General features: G+C 48.7%; 1 protein-coding gene across 1 annotated transcript in view; it reads left to right on the top strand.

Annotated features, from left to right (window-relative positions):
* The window catches only part of trap1 (TNF receptor-associated protein 1), a 31,275-nt gene extending 16,046 nt beyond the window's left edge, over positions 1–15,229 (top strand). The window contains exons 12-15 of the mRNA XM_086000998.1: positions 5,662–5,809; positions 13,275–13,460; positions 14,052–14,190; positions 14,637–15,229. Of these exons, the coding sequence (XP_085857124.1) occupies positions 5,662–5,809; positions 13,275–13,460; positions 14,052–14,190; positions 14,637–14,728 (565 nt within the window). The 3' untranslated portion in view covers positions 14,729–15,229. The remainder of the gene's footprint in view (positions 1–5,661; positions 5,810–13,274; positions 13,461–14,051; positions 14,191–14,636) is intronic.
* The last annotated feature ends 13 nt before the right edge of the window (positions 15,230–15,242 follow it).

The following is a 15,242-nucleotide window of genomic DNA, read 5'->3' as shown; positions in this document are numbered from 1 at the left end:
AATTAAGGATGGAAAATAAATGCCGGCGTTGCCCGCGACGCCCACATCCCGTGAACGAATAAATGAAAAAAAACCTTTCAGCCAATGTCCCAGACTTCTCCATCACCATCCCTGGGTATGTCATGTCCCACGGGCAGGACAGACCCACCATGGGTGGCGACACAGTGGTATACAGTCGGAAGGGAGTGGCCCTGGGAGTCCTCAACATTGACTCCGGACCCCATGAAGTCTCATGGCTTCAGGTCAAGCATGGGCAAGGAAACCTGCTAGTTACCACCTACTGCCCTCCCTCAGCTGATGAACCAGTATTCCTCCATGTTGAACACCACTTGGAAGAAGCACTGAGGGTAGCAAGGGCATAGAATGTACTCTGGGTGGGGGACTTCATTGTCCATCACCAACAGTCGCCCGGTAGCACCACTACTGACCGAGCTGGCCGAGTCCTGAAGGACGTGGCTGCCAAACTGGGCCTGCAGCATGTGGTAAGAGAACCAACACGAGGGGAAAAACCCACTTGACCTCGTCCTCACCAATCTACCTGTCACAGATCTGTCCATGACAGTATTGGTAGCAGTGACCACCGCACAGTCATTGTGGAGACAAAGTCCCATCTTCACACTGAGGACACCCTCCATAGTGTTGTGTGGCACTACCACCGTGCTAAATGGGATAGTTTCAAAACAGATCTAGCAGCTCAAAACTGGGCATCCATGAGGCAATGTGGGCCATCAGCAGCAGCAGAATTGTATTCCACCACAATCTGTAACATGGCATATTCCTCACTCTACCATTAGCATCAAGCCAGAGGACCAACCCTGGTTCAATGAGGAGTGTAGAAGAGCATGCTAGGAGCAGCACCAGGCGTACCTAAAATTGAGGTGCCAACCTGGGGAAGCTGCAACACAGGACTACATGCATGCTAAACAACGGAAGCAGCGTGCTATAGACAGGGCTAAGCAATCCCACAACCAACAGATCAGATCAAAGCTCTGCAGTTCTGCCACATCCAGTTGTGAATGGTGGTGAACCAGGTGATGGGAGGAGGAGACTCCATGAATATCGCCATCTGCAATGATGGTGGAGCCCAGCACGCGAATGCAAAAGAAAGGCTGAAGCATTTGCAACCATCTTCAGCCAGAAGTGTCGAGTGGATGATCCAGCTCAGCCTCCTCCTGAGGTCCCCACCACCACAGAAGCCAGTCTTCAGCATATTCGATTCACTCCATGTGATATCAAGAAGCGGCTCAGCGCACTGGATACAGCAAAGCTGTGGGCCCTGACAATATCCCGGCTGTCGTGCTGAAGACTTGTGCTCCAGAACTAGTCTAGCCAAGCTGTTCCAGTACAGCTGCAACACTGGCATCTATTCGACAATGTGGAAAACTGCCCAGGTATGCCCTGTCCACAAAAAAAGGACAAATCCAATCCGGCCAATTACCGTCCCATCAGTCTACTCTCAATCATTAGCAAAGTGATGGAAGGTGTTGTTGACAGTGCTATCAAGCAGCACTTACTCACCAATAACCTGCTCACTGATGCCCAGTTTGGGTTCCGCCAGGACCCCTTGGCTCCAGACCTCATTACAGCCTTGGTCCAAACATGGACGAAAGAGCTAAATTCCAGAGGTGAGGTGAGAATGACTGCCCTTGACATCAAGGCAGCATTTGACCGAATGTGGCATCAAGCCCTAGTAAAACTGAAGTCAATGGGAATCGGAGGGAAAACTCTCCACTGGCTGGAGCCATACCTAGCACAAAGGAAGATGGTTGTGGTAGTTGAAGGTCAATCATCACGGCCCCAGGACATCGCTGCAGGAGTTCCTCAGGGCAGTGTCCTAGGCCCAACCATCTTCAGCTGCTTCATCAATGACCTTCCCTCCATCATAAGGTCAGAAGTGGGGATGTTCGCTGATTATTGCACAGTGTTCAGTGCCATTTGCAACTCCTCAGATAATGAAGCAGTCCATTCCTGCATGCAGCAAGACCTGCTCGACATTCAGGCTTGGGCTGATAAGTGGCAAGTAACACTCGTGTGCCACACAAGTGCCAGGCAATGATTATCTCCAACAAGAGAGAGACTAACCATCGCCCCTTGACATTCAATGGCATTACCATCTCCGAATCCCCCAACATCAACATCCTGGGGGGTCACCATTGACCAGAAATTTAACTGGATCAGCCACATAAATACTGTGGCAACAAGAGCAGGTCAGAGGCTGGGTATTCTGTGGCGAGTGTCTCACTTCCTGACTCCCCAGAGCCTTTCCACCATCTACAAGGCACAAGTCAGGAGTGTGATGGAATACTCTCCACTTGCCTGGATGAGTTCTTCTTAGGCAGTCCCTCGGAACCGAGGATGACTTGCTTCCACATTAAAAATGAGCTCGCAGGTGACTGATGAGTCCAATGTGGGACCTACAGTCTCTGTCACAGGTGGGGCAGATGGTGGTTGAAGGGGCGGGTGGGTGGGGTGCTTGGGTTGACGTGCGCTCCCTGCGCTTGGCTTCTGCTTGCTCCCGGTGAAGAGACTCGGTGTTCGGCACCTTCCCGGATGCTTCTCCACCACTTTGTGCGGTCTTGGGCCAGGGATTCCCAGGTGTCGATGGGGATGTTACACTTTTTCAAGGAGGCTTTGAGGGTGTCCTTGAAGCGTTTCCTCTGCCCACCTGGTGCTCACTTGCCGTGCCGGAGCTCCGAGTAGAGCGCTTGTTTTGGGAGTCTCGTATCGGGCATGTGGACAATGTGACCCGTCCATCGGAGCTGATTGAGCGTGGTCAGAGCTTTGATGCTGGCCTGAGCAAGAACATTGACGTTGGTGCGCCTATCCTGCCAATGGATTTGCAGGATCTTGTGGAGGCAGCGTTGGTGGTACCTCTCCAGTGCTTTGAGGTGCCTGCTGTACATGGTCCATGTCTCTGAGGCATACAGCAGGGCAGGTATCACTACTGCCCTGTAGACCATGAGCTTAGTGCCGGGTTTGAGGTCCTGGTCTTCAAACACTCTCTTCCTCAGGCGACCGAAGGCTGCACTGGCACACTGAAGGCGGTGTTGGACTTCGTCGTCGACGTTTGCCCTCGTTGACAGTAGGTTCCCGAGGTATGGAAAGTGGTCCACGTTGTCCAAGATCTTGTCATGGATTTTGATAATCGGGGGTCAGCACTGTGTGGCGGGGGCAGGTTGGTAGAGGACCATTGTCCTGGATGAGTGCAGCTCCAACAATACACAAGAAGCTCGACACCATCCAGGATAAAGCAGCACGCTTGATTGGCACCCCATCCACTCCCTTAAATATTCACTCACTCCCTCCACTACTGGCGCACCATGGCTGCAGTGTGTACCACCTACAAGATGCAGCAACTTGCTGAGGCTTCTTCGACAGCACCTCCCAAACCCACGACCTCTACCACCAAGAAGGACGAGGGCAGCAGGCGCATGGGAACACCATCACCTCCAAGTCACACAACATATGATTTGGAAATATATCGCCGTTCCTTCATAGTCGCTGGGTCAAAATCCTGGAACACCCTCCCTAATAGCACTGTGGGAGTACCTTCACCCCACAGACTGCAGCGGTTGAAGGATGCGGCTCACCACCAGCTTTTCAAGGGCAATTAGGGATGGGCAATAAATGCTGGCCTTGCCAGCGACGCCCACATCCCAGGAATGAATAATAAAAATATCAAAGCTCCGCAGTCCTGCCACATCCAGTCGTGAATGGTGGTGGACAATTAAACAACTGACGGGGGGAAGAGGCTCCATGAATATCCCCCTCCTGAATGATGGCGGAGCCCAGAACACAAGTGCAAAAGACGAGGCTGAAGCGTTTGCAACCATCTTCAGCCAGAAGTGCCGAGGTTTTTTTTTTAAACATTTCCCACTGATCTTCTGTCGTTTTACCCATTAACACATTTGCCCAGTTTACTGTGGACAGTCTTTGACTCATCCCATTGAAGTTGGCTTTACCTAAATATAGAATCTGAGAAGCTGTTTCGCGTTTCACCCTTTCAAACGCGACGTTAAACTCGATCATGTTATGATCGCTATTGGATAAATGTTCACGCACAGTTAGGCTGTTAACTAAATCCGGCTCATTACTCATTACTAAATCTAATATGACTTGCCATCTTGTTGGTTCTAGGACATATTAGAAAACTATCCTGGACACACTTAAGAAATTCCCTGCCTTTCTGACAGGTGCTTGTCTGCTTATCCCAATCTATATTAAAGTTAAAATCCCCCATCAAAACCACTCTACCTTTACTACACGCTTATCTAATCTCTGCATTTATACAATCTAGCGCTTCAGAGCTACTACCAGGGGGCCTATACACAACTCCCACTACAGTCTTAGATCCTTTCCTATTTCTTAATTCAATCCATAAGGTCTCCACTGGCTGCTTACCTCTCTTTAAATCCTCTCTTATCATTGAGGTAATTTCATCCTTAATCACTAAGGTTACTCCTTCCCCTCTGCCATTTTCCCTATCTGGAGCAACTCGCCAAGGCTTCTTCGACAGCACCCCCCAAACCTGCGATCTCTAACACCTAGAAGGACAAGGGCAGCAGGCGCATGGGAACACCATCACCTCCAAGTTCCCCTCCAAGTCACACACCATCCTGATTTGGAAATATATCGCAGTTCCTTCATCATTGCTGGGTCAAAATCCTGGAATTCCCTTCCTAACAGCATTTGGGAGTACCTTCACTCCACAGACTGCAGCGGTTCAAGAAGGCGGCTCACCACCACCTTCTCAAGGGCAATTAGGGATGGGCAACAAGTGCTGGCCTTGCCAGCGACACCCACATCCCCAGAAAGAATAAAAATATATGTAAACTCCTAAACCCATCCATTAGATTCCAGCCTGTAACTCACTCCTGGGTATCTGTTATTCTATATATAAGGTTGCGACAGTGCTACAGATACTGGCATTCCTCCAGCCCCATGTCCAAGTCACTGTTCTTGTTGTGAATGGAGAGATAGGATAGAGAAGGCCATCGCAGCGTAACCTCGCCCTGTTCTCGCCTGATATCCCGCCATGCACTCTCCAGCAGGAAAGACCGAGTAGCAGTTACAATCAGTATAATTGTAGAACCCTCACTGCTGCCCCCTGCTGGGATCAACTGACTCATTACAGGCTGGAGGTCAGACAGGACTTTCCTTCACTGCCCGGCACTGTAATACGCTGGTCAGTGCATGTACCCAGGCGAGTGGCAGCAGCTCAGTGAACCTCCTGGGCCTCCATTGTGCCTGGGTCAGTATAAGTCATGGCATATGTTCCTGTCGGGTCTGTATAACTCACGGGTGTTCGTTTCTGTATAACTCACGGGCGTGTGCTCCTGTCTGGGTCTGTATAACTCACGGGCACGTGCTCCTGTCTGGGTCTGTATAACTCACGGGCGCGTGCTCCTGTCTGGGTCTGTATAACTCACGGGCGCGTGCTCCTGTCTGGGTCTGTATAACTCACGGGCGCGTGCTCCTGTCTGGGTCTGTATAACTCACGGGCGTGTGCTCCTGTCTGGGTCTGTATAACTCACGGGCGCGTGCTCCTGTCTGGGTCTGTATAACTCACGGGCGCGTGCTCCTGTCTGGGTCTGTATAACTCACGGGCGCGTGCTCCTGTCTGGGTCTGTATAACTCACGGGCGTGTGCTCCTGTCTGCAGGAAGCTGCGAGATGTTCTGCAGCAACGACTGATCAAATTCTTCCTGGACCAGGGAAAGAAAGAGCCCGAGAAGTTCATCAAGTTCTACGAGGATTACGGATTGTTCGTGCGTGAAGGGATTGTGACAACAGCTGAGCAGGATGTGAAGGTCTGCTGGGGTGGGATCTCGATGTAATGGCAGTGAGGGAATAACTGGAATTCCTGATTTAGTTCTATACGGGGCAGGGATGTGTACGTTTACTGACTTTGCTGCAATTTTCAGCCTTCCCTCCCCGGACCCCTCGAGTCCATGTGTACAGGTGATTTGGACTTGGCTGCAGGGGCTGAAATCTCAAAATTTGCAGATCACGTGGAATTATGGGGTTTGTCAAACAGTGAGAAGGGCTGTAAAAGTCTCCAGGAAAACACACCGGTTCTTGGGATGGGCAGACAGCTGGTTAAGTCAGGAAAAACAAAGGATGGAAGCAGACACTCAATGGAAAGATGCTGAAGGGTGTGGATGAGCAGAGGGACCTGGGGGCTCAAATACATTATCCCCTGAAAGTGTGAGTGCAGGTAGATAAAGGTATTACATTTTGGTAGGAAGAATAGTGAAGTCACTTATCGCTTGGAGGGTGCGAGCCTAGGTGGGGTAGAGGAACAAATGGATCTCTGAGTATAAATACTCATCACTAAAAGTTGCGCCATAGGTTAGCAAGGCCATAAAAAAAGCAAACCAAGCACTAGGGTTTATTTCTAGTGGGATAGAATTGAAAAATAGGGAAGTTATGCTAAACCTGTATCGAACCTTGGTTAGACCACACTTTGAGCACTGCGTGCAGTTCTGGTCGCCATATTGTAAAAAGGATATAGAGGCACTGGAGAGGGTGCAGAGAAGATTTACAAGGATGATACCAGAAATGCGAGGGTATACATATCAGGAAAGGATGAACAGGCTGGGTCTCTTCTCTTGAAAAAAGAAGGCTGAGGGGTGACCTAATAGAGGTCTTTAAAATTGTGAAAGGTTTTTGATAGCGTGGATACAGAATGTTTCCACTTGTGGGGAAGAGCATAACTAGAGGCCATTGTTAAGTCTGTGTGTTATAGTGATAATTACTACACAGACTACAAGAGTAAATTCAACAGGTCTTTACTGGTTGGAGGTAGGGACTGTACTGAATACAATATTACTACACAGTGCTTATATACCGGTGTGGTCACCACCGGTATTACGTATACAGCAGCCAGAGAAAGTAGTACATCTCAAGGTGGAACAGGTTACATACACCACAATCCTCCCTTTTTAGCTTAACAGTCATATCCCCATTTAACATAACATAATAACATATATACATATATATAACTTCAGGTATAACAGTTCAAAGGTTCAGTCTCTCAGGAGGCTTTCTGATGCGGCTTGGATAACGCCTCTCAGTAGTCTCTGATTCTTGTTGTTGAGGTGCCTCCTCTATTTGGTTTCCAATGTATTGGGTGTCATCATCATCAAGTACATTCCCTGCCGAGGTAGATGCTTCAGGTTCATTAACATCTTCCACAGTTGTCTCTGTCACAACCATGGGTTCGACCCTTGCTCTCGACTCTACCAGTTGATCCGCATGACGCCTTATCACATTATGACCAATATCTACTGTGTACATCAGAGGTCCTTGTCTGGCCCGAATTGTTCCGGACTGCCATTTTTCGTTTCCATAGCCCCTTGCCAACACTGGTTGTCCTACGTCGAAAGTTCGAGTGGTCTTGTTGTTAATATGCCGAAACTGTTTGTTTTCCACTTCCCTCCGCACATTTGGTTTTAACAAGTCCAACTTGGACCGCAACCTCCTGTTATAAAACATCATGGCAGGACTTTGGTTAGTCACTGCATGATCGGCGTTTCGATATGACATCAGGAACTTGTCAACCTTGTGTTGCAGTGGAATCTGATCATCGTTCATGGCCTTAATTGCCTTTTTGAATGTCTGGACAAATCTTTCAGCCAACCCGTTTGTTGCCGGATGATATGGGGCAGAGGTATAATGTTTTACTCCATTCTTCTTTAAGAATTGTCGGAATTCTTCCGATACAAACTGTGGTCCGTTGTCCGAACAGATCTGTTCTGGCAATCCGTTCCTTGCGAATATTGTTCTTAACACCGCAATTGTCTTTTCTGAAGTAGTGGTATTCATCTTGATGACTTCTGGCCATTTGGAATGTGCGTCCACCGCGATTAGGAACATGGAGTCCATGAATGGACCAGCAAAGTCAATGTGTACACGTTGCCATGGGGCTGAAGGCCATTCCCATGGGTGTAGCGGTGCTATCGGAGGTGCATTTTGCACTTTTTGGCACCCAGCGCAGCTTTTCGTTAACTCCTCAATCTGTTGGTCAATACCCGGCCACCATACATAAGCCCTAGCAAGACTTTTCATTTTAACTCCCCCCCCCCCCAGATGACCTTCATGCAGTTCGTTTAAAACTCTTTCCCTTAACTTGGGAGGAATAATCACTCTTGTCCCGTACATCAAGGTACCATGGCAGACGGACAGCTGGTCTCGCCTTGCCGAAAATGCCGGTAACAGAGGATCACCCTGTGTTGGCCATCCTTTCACTGTCACCTCGTAGACTCTGGACAGTGTCGGGTCGTTCCTGGTTTCTCTTTCAATACTTGCATTGGTGACTGGTAAACACTCTGATGGTCGAATGAAATAACTCAACAGGGTCAACTTTCGTCGTGTCTTCTTCAGGTAGTGGCAGGCGCGACAGCCCATCAGCATTGCCATGCTGTTTCGTACCTTTGAATTCTATTTGATATTGATGTGCCCCTAGGAAAAGAGACCATCTCTGGAGACGCTGCGCTGTCATCACCGAAACACCCTTCTTAGGGTTAAAAATGGATACCAACGGTTGATGGTCTGTCAGAAGTGTGAATTTTTGGCCCTGCAGGTAATGATTAAACTTCTTCACTCCCCATACAAGGCTAAGAGCCTCCCTATCGATCTGCGCATAGTTGCGCTCAGCGGAGGTCAATGATCTGGATGCAAACGCGACTGGCCTTTCCGTGCTATTTGGCAACTTGTGTGAGAGTACTGCCCCAATACCATATGGAGAAGCATCACAAGCCAACCGAATAGGCAGTGTCGGGTTGAAGTGAGCCAACACTTCCTCTGAGGTGATCAATTCTTTGCTTTTGCGAAATGCCTTCTTACAGTTTTCGCTCCATTCCCATGGTACCCCCTTCTGTAAAAGAGCGTTCAGCGGGTGCAGTACCGTGGATAGATTTGGCAGAAATTTATGGTAATAGTTAATTAATCCTAGAAACGACCTCAACTGAGAGACATTCTCCGGAGCGGGAGCCTTTAAAACTGCCTCAATCTTGTCAGGAGACTTATGAAGCCCCTCCCGGTCAATGACATGGCCACAGTACGAGATCCGCTTCTGGAAGAACTCACATTTCTGCCGATTTACTCTAAGTCCATACTCTTTCAGTCTGTTGAGCACCAGTTCCAAGTTTGCGAGATGTTGTTCATCACCATCACCTGTGATCAGAATATTGTCCAGGTAACATTGTGTGCCTGGAATTCCCTGTAATACCTGCTCCATGGCCCTCTGCCAAATTGCTGGAGCCGATGCCACTCCAAAAACCAGCCTATTGTACCGGTACAACCCTCGATGCGTGTTGATCGTGAGGTATTGGCGTGACTCTTCCTCAACCTCCATCTGCAAGTACGCCTGCGCCAGGTCTATCTTGGTGAAGTGTTTCCCGCCAGACAATGAAGCGAAAATATCCTCAATCCGTGGAAGCGGATACTGCACTGTGTGAAGCACCGGATTAACGGTGATTTTGAAATCTCCACAGATGCGAACCTTCCCTGGATCTCCTGGCTTGTTGCTCGCAGGACGTTTCATAACGGGAACAATGGGCGTAGCCCACTCACTCCAATCTACCTTAGACAGTACACCTGAACGTTCTAGTGCTTCCAGTTCCGCTTCAACAGTAGGTCGTATTGCATAGGGTACCGGTCTGGCTTTAAAAAATTTTGGTTGTGCATGTTCATCAATCTTGATGTTTGCCGTAATTCCTCTCAATGTTCCCAGTCCCTGCTGGAACACCTCTTTAGCATCATCCAATATTCTGGACAATCGTTTAGGTTTGACATCTGTTTCCCCGGAATCTACCGTTAGTGCCTTCAAGGAGTGCCAGTCCATATTCATTTTCCTAATCCACTCCCGTCCTAGTAGTGGTGAACCTCCTTCAGGTAGCACATATAAGTCCATTACTTGGCTTTCTTCGCCCTTGTGGACCACTTCTACCTCTATTTTTCCGATGGGGTACACTCTTTGCCCCGTGTATGTTTTCAATATAATCTCCGTATCCTGTAGGGGAATATGTTGGAATAACCTTCTGTAATCTTTCTTATTCATGACCGTCCATGCCGATCCAGTGTCCAATTCCATTTTTACTTGGACTCCTGCTATCTGAAGAGTGACCCAAATTGTCTGGAGATCTGCATCCTTACCAACGTTGTGTACTCTTAAGCTATCCAGTTCATTACTGCTAGCGTCTGAATCTGACTTCTGTTCGGTCAAACTGTTCTTTGTCACCTTGTGTACCTTTGCGTATTTTCCTTGCGGTGACTTTTTGTTGCTGGTCTTCTTTCCTGACCGGCATACTTTAGCTATGTGGCCAAGCCTGCCACACGTTCTGCATTCTTGGTTTTTAAACCAACACTGGTTCTGATCGTGCGTTGTCTTTCCACAACGATAACATTTGACAGAACTCAAACCCAATTTGTTTGTACCGAGTTCCGGTGACCGTAGCTGCATTACTGCCGTGCCTCTCGCTGCGGCTTCGTGTGCTGCTGCCATAGTGACCGCCTTCTCAAGTGTCAGCTCATTCTCCTCGAGCAGTCGCTTTTGTGTATCCTGTTTAAATAAACCACACACAAATTTATCTCGTAGTGCCTCTGTCAGTCCCGTTCCAAACTGACAATATTTTGCTAGCTTACGTAATTCCATCAAATATTCAGCATTGCTTTCATTCTGCAGCTGCCTTCTGTCGTAAAATTTAAATCGTTCCGCTAGCATCAGCGGCGTGGGGTTTAGATGATTTTTCAGGACAGTAACAGTCTCCTCGAACGTCTTATCCGCCGGTTCATCTGGTGATACAAGGTGTTTCAATTGCCCGTATGTCTTCGCACCCATTAAATTTAATAATGTTAGTGCTTTATCTGCATCAGGAATTTTATTTGCCTTACAATAATTTTGTATGCGTTCTACATACATGGCCCAATCTTCGATGTCACTATCAAAGGTGTTAATGTTCCCATGTTTAGGCATCGTTGCAATTTATTGTATTTTTATGTTATCCAAGATGGCGGCTTCCCGCTCTTGTCGTCGTCCTCCGCCCACAAAATGGCGGTTTTTCCGCGCTTGGCGGTCTTCAACCGTCCCCCGACGCTGTCTCCGCTTCACCGCGGCTCTCGCGCCTTCAGTTTCCCCAGACGCTGCGCCTTTTAGCCCGAATGCGGCCCTTATCTCCGGTTGCGATCGATGTCCCCGCGCTGCGCCTCTCGCTCGAAAGCGGCCCGGCCCTTATCTCCGGTTGCGATCGATCTCACCGCCCTTATTCCTCCGTCTTCCCAGCCCCGTCTGTACAGCCAACGCGGTTGACTTTCTGTCGCGTCGCTGCCCGGCTTACCCACCACCGAGGTAGAAAGAAAAAGCTGACAGTCGCTGATGGAGGCTTCGAGGTCAGGATGTCTTCTGCACTCTGGTTTCTCGATGCCTGCCGATCGACGTGTCTTCCAGTAGGGTGATGAGGGTGGAAACCTCTCTTCGACGTCCTGTCTGTGGACGAAGCCGCCGTGGAAATAACTGCCGCAGGGTAAGAATCGGACTCGTCGCCACTGTTAAGTCTGTGTGTTATAGTGATAATTACTACACAGACTACAAGAGTAAATTCAACAGGTCTTTACTGGTTGGAGGTAGGGACTATACTGAATACAATATTACTACACAGTGCTTATATACCGGTGTGGTCACCACCGGTATTACGTATACAGCAGCCAGAGAAAGTAGTACATCTCTTAAGGTGGAACAGGCTTAAGTTCTCTTAAGGTGGAACAGGTTACATACACCACAGCCATCAATATAAGATAGTCACCAAGAAATCCAACAGGGAATTCAGAAGAAACTTCTTTACCCAAAGAGTGGTGAGAATGTGGAACTCGCTACCACAGGGAGTGGTTGAAGCGAATATTATAGATGCATTTAAGGGGAGGCTAGACAAGCATATGCGAGAGAAGGGAATAGAGGGTTACACTGATAGATTTAGATGAGGAAAGACGGGAGGAGGCTCGGGTGGAGCATAAACGCTGGCATGGACTGGTTGGCCTGTTTCTGTGCTGTATATCCTATGTTCTGTATGTAAAAGAGAACAGACAGGGTTTTAAGTTTTATAATTGGCGGTATAGAGTGAGAGAGTAAAGAGAGAGTTGTCGTGATCTGGAATGTACTGCCTGAAAGGGAAGTGGGAGCAGATTAATAAATAACTTTCAAAAGGGAATTGGACAAATACTTGAAACGGAGAAATTTGCAGGGCTGTGGGGAAAGAGCGGGGAGTAGGACTAATTGGCTAGCTCTTTCAGAGAGCCGGCACAGGCATATTGGGCCAAATGGCCTCCTGTGCTGTAAGATTCTATGAAATGATAAATTTGTACAAAACATTGGTGATGCCAGTTTTGGACCCAGTTACAGAAAATGCATTAAATCCATGGAGAGTGAACAGCGTAGATTCACCAGGATGATACCAGGGACGGGAAACTCTAGTTCTGAGAGAGTTGAGATACTGGGACTGTTTCTACTGGAGCAGAGAAGGCCAAGAGAAGATTCAATTGAGATTTTTAAACCATGAAGAGTTTTGATAGCGTGAATAGGGAAAGTCTGGTTAGTGAACAATTGAAACTTCAGAGAGAATGAGGCAAGGTGTAGGGAATTTCTTTACACGGCGGATTTTTGGAGCACGGAATGCTTTGCTGCAGGGAGTGGTTGAGGCAGAGACCATTGCATCTTTTAAGGGAAAATTAAATAAATATTTGAAGCAGAGGAAGATACAGGTCTATGATGAGAGGTGGGGGAGGTAGGAATACTTTTGGGTTGCTCTAACCATGAGCTGTCACAGACACGATGGGCAGAATGGACTCCTGCTGTGCTGTAAAGTTCTCTGGTCTTACGGAGTACTGTTGGGGGTCCAGAGTCTCCAGACTCTCTGCTCCAGCCGCCCTGGTACCTTGCTTCTAAAGAGCATGTTGACAGCTGAGCCTGGTCCTGTTGGTACTCCAGGTTCACACTTGGACACCGCACAGACACCAGGAGCAGGACCCAACCCGGCTCCGGGTACTGAGGCCGATTCTAGAGCCCAAGCTGCTGCTCTAGATCACGTCGGCTAACTGAACACAGACTAGGGTTTCCACCTGGAGTCTCCTGGCCTCCGTGGCACAGTCCTGTGTCGTGCAATTCAGTTGGTTTTGCCATCGGAGTTGCTGAATTAAGCAATGACCAGGGGCCATCGAGGGCGTCTTTGGTCCTGATTCAGGCCGAGCTGCTACTTTTAACCGACTGCGTTGTGTGTTTAGGAGAATATCGGAAAACTGTTGAGGTTCGAATCGTCTGCATTGTCGGCAGGTCAGGTGACCAGTCTAGCCGAGTACGGCAGCCGCATGAAAGCGGGGAACCGAAATATTTATTACCTGTGTGCGCCGAACCGCCACCTAGCACAACACTCACCATACTTCGAAGCCATGAAGAAGAAGGAAATGGAGGTGAGGAGGAGGGAGGGGGCTTCCAGTGGGCAGTTTGCTAGCCGGTACTTTACCGTTCTCCCCTGCTCTGTCTGAAGGTGGGAATATTGTGCACCCGGCATCTGTGTTACATTTCCTTGCTTGCTATCGATTTATTAAATGAGTTTTCCATCGGCACTGTTAAGCTGCACTGATGGCACACGTCATAAATCAACCAGAATACCCGTGCTCACCTCCAGCAGAGTGACGCATCGTTACAGCCTCGCCTCATACCCTGTCCTCACCCAGCGGCCTCTGTTAGCTATGCAGCAGGTGAGGGTTTCTACACAACAGTCAGAAGTGTGGATCCTGCCCGATCTTCCTTACCCCCACCAATCCCTTGCCCCGAGGCGTTTAGGCCAATCATACGCTCTCTCTTCCCCCGCCCCCCCCCACAATCCAGGGATTGGCCGTGGGATTTCCCTAGTCTATATGGCTCACTGCCTCACTGGGTGCTAGGCAGAGGAGCCAGCTTCAATTGGTCTTCCGACTCTCACCACTTCCATCTCACCCTGTGCTCTGCACGGGCAGGTTTTAAACTAACCCTCTGGTCTCCCTGTATGCTCCTGGTAGGTTCTCTTTTGCTACGACCAGTTTGATGAGCTGACTCTGCTACACCTGCGGGAGTTTGACAAGAAGAAGCTGATTTCTGTGGAGACTGACATTGTGGTGGATCATTATAAGGAGGAAAAGTACGAGGACAGCAGGCCAGGTATGGTGCCCTGTAGGAGGGGTCGGACCGGGAGGCTTCAGACTGGCCCACACCTGCACTTGGCACTTGTCTGAAGGCCAACCAGTGATTACTGTCCTGGGGGAGGTATCACCAGATCGCTCATTTTGTTGGTGTGTCTCTCTCTCTGTGTCTGTGTGTGTCTATCACACTCACTGTGTGTATGCCTGTGTGTCACTGTCACACTCTGTTTGCCTGTGTGTGTGTCTGCCACACTCACTGTGTGTTTGCCTGTGTGTGTCTCTGTTTCTCTCACCCCACCCCCAGGAGCAAGCAGACAGCCTCAGCTGCGAATGGTACATGAAGAGAATGGGTGTGACTTTAAAAAAAAAAAGAGAAAAGTACAGAAACTTTGAACATTTCTTTAATTATTGTATCTCAGTAACTGTCACTGCGACTGATTCCACTGATTGCTTCTCCTTTCACAGTGACTGAGCGTCTGTCTGAGTCGGAGGCTGAGGGGCTCGTGGCGTGGATGAAGAATGCACTTGGAGAGCGAGTGGCGAATATTAAGGTATAATAAAACTACGACTCAAGCCCCGTCTGTCAGCTCAGCAGCGACAAGGGACCAAGTGGTTCACTCCAATGTTGTCGGTTCTGAAGTTGCTGGGTCGCCTCAATCCTCTGAATCCCTTTCTGTGTCAAGTCACTCTTGACGTTGTCTATCCAGCGCTTCCCTGGTCTTCCTCAGCCTCTCGCTCTGTGTGCACAGCCAATGAAAGGTATTCTTGCCGTTTCCATTCTTCAAACATGCCCCAAAGAGATTACATAAACTGTATTCCCTGGAATATAGAAGGTTAAGGGGTGATTTGATTGAAGTTTTTAGGATTTTAAAAGGAATTGACGGTAGATAGAGAGAAACTTTTTCCGCTGGTGGGGTGAGTCTAGGACAAGGGGACATAACCTTCAAATTAGAGCCAGGCCATTCAGGAGAGAAGTTAGGAAACACTTTTTCACGCAAAGGATGGTGGAAGTGTGGAACTCTCCCACAAGACGCAGTAGATATTCGTTCAATTAATAATTTAAAATCTGAG

Source organism: Somniosus microcephalus, chromosome 11 (assembly GCF_052327205.1).
Source record: "Somniosus microcephalus isolate GS21.2 chromosome 11, FLI_Smic_1.0, whole genome shotgun sequence".
Taxonomy (NCBI): Eukaryota; Metazoa; Chordata; class Chondrichthyes; order Squaliformes; family Somniosidae; genus Somniosus; species Somniosus microcephalus.
The sequence above is the reverse complement of the archived record's forward strand: the minus strand, read 5'-3'. Positions and strand labels throughout refer to the sequence as shown.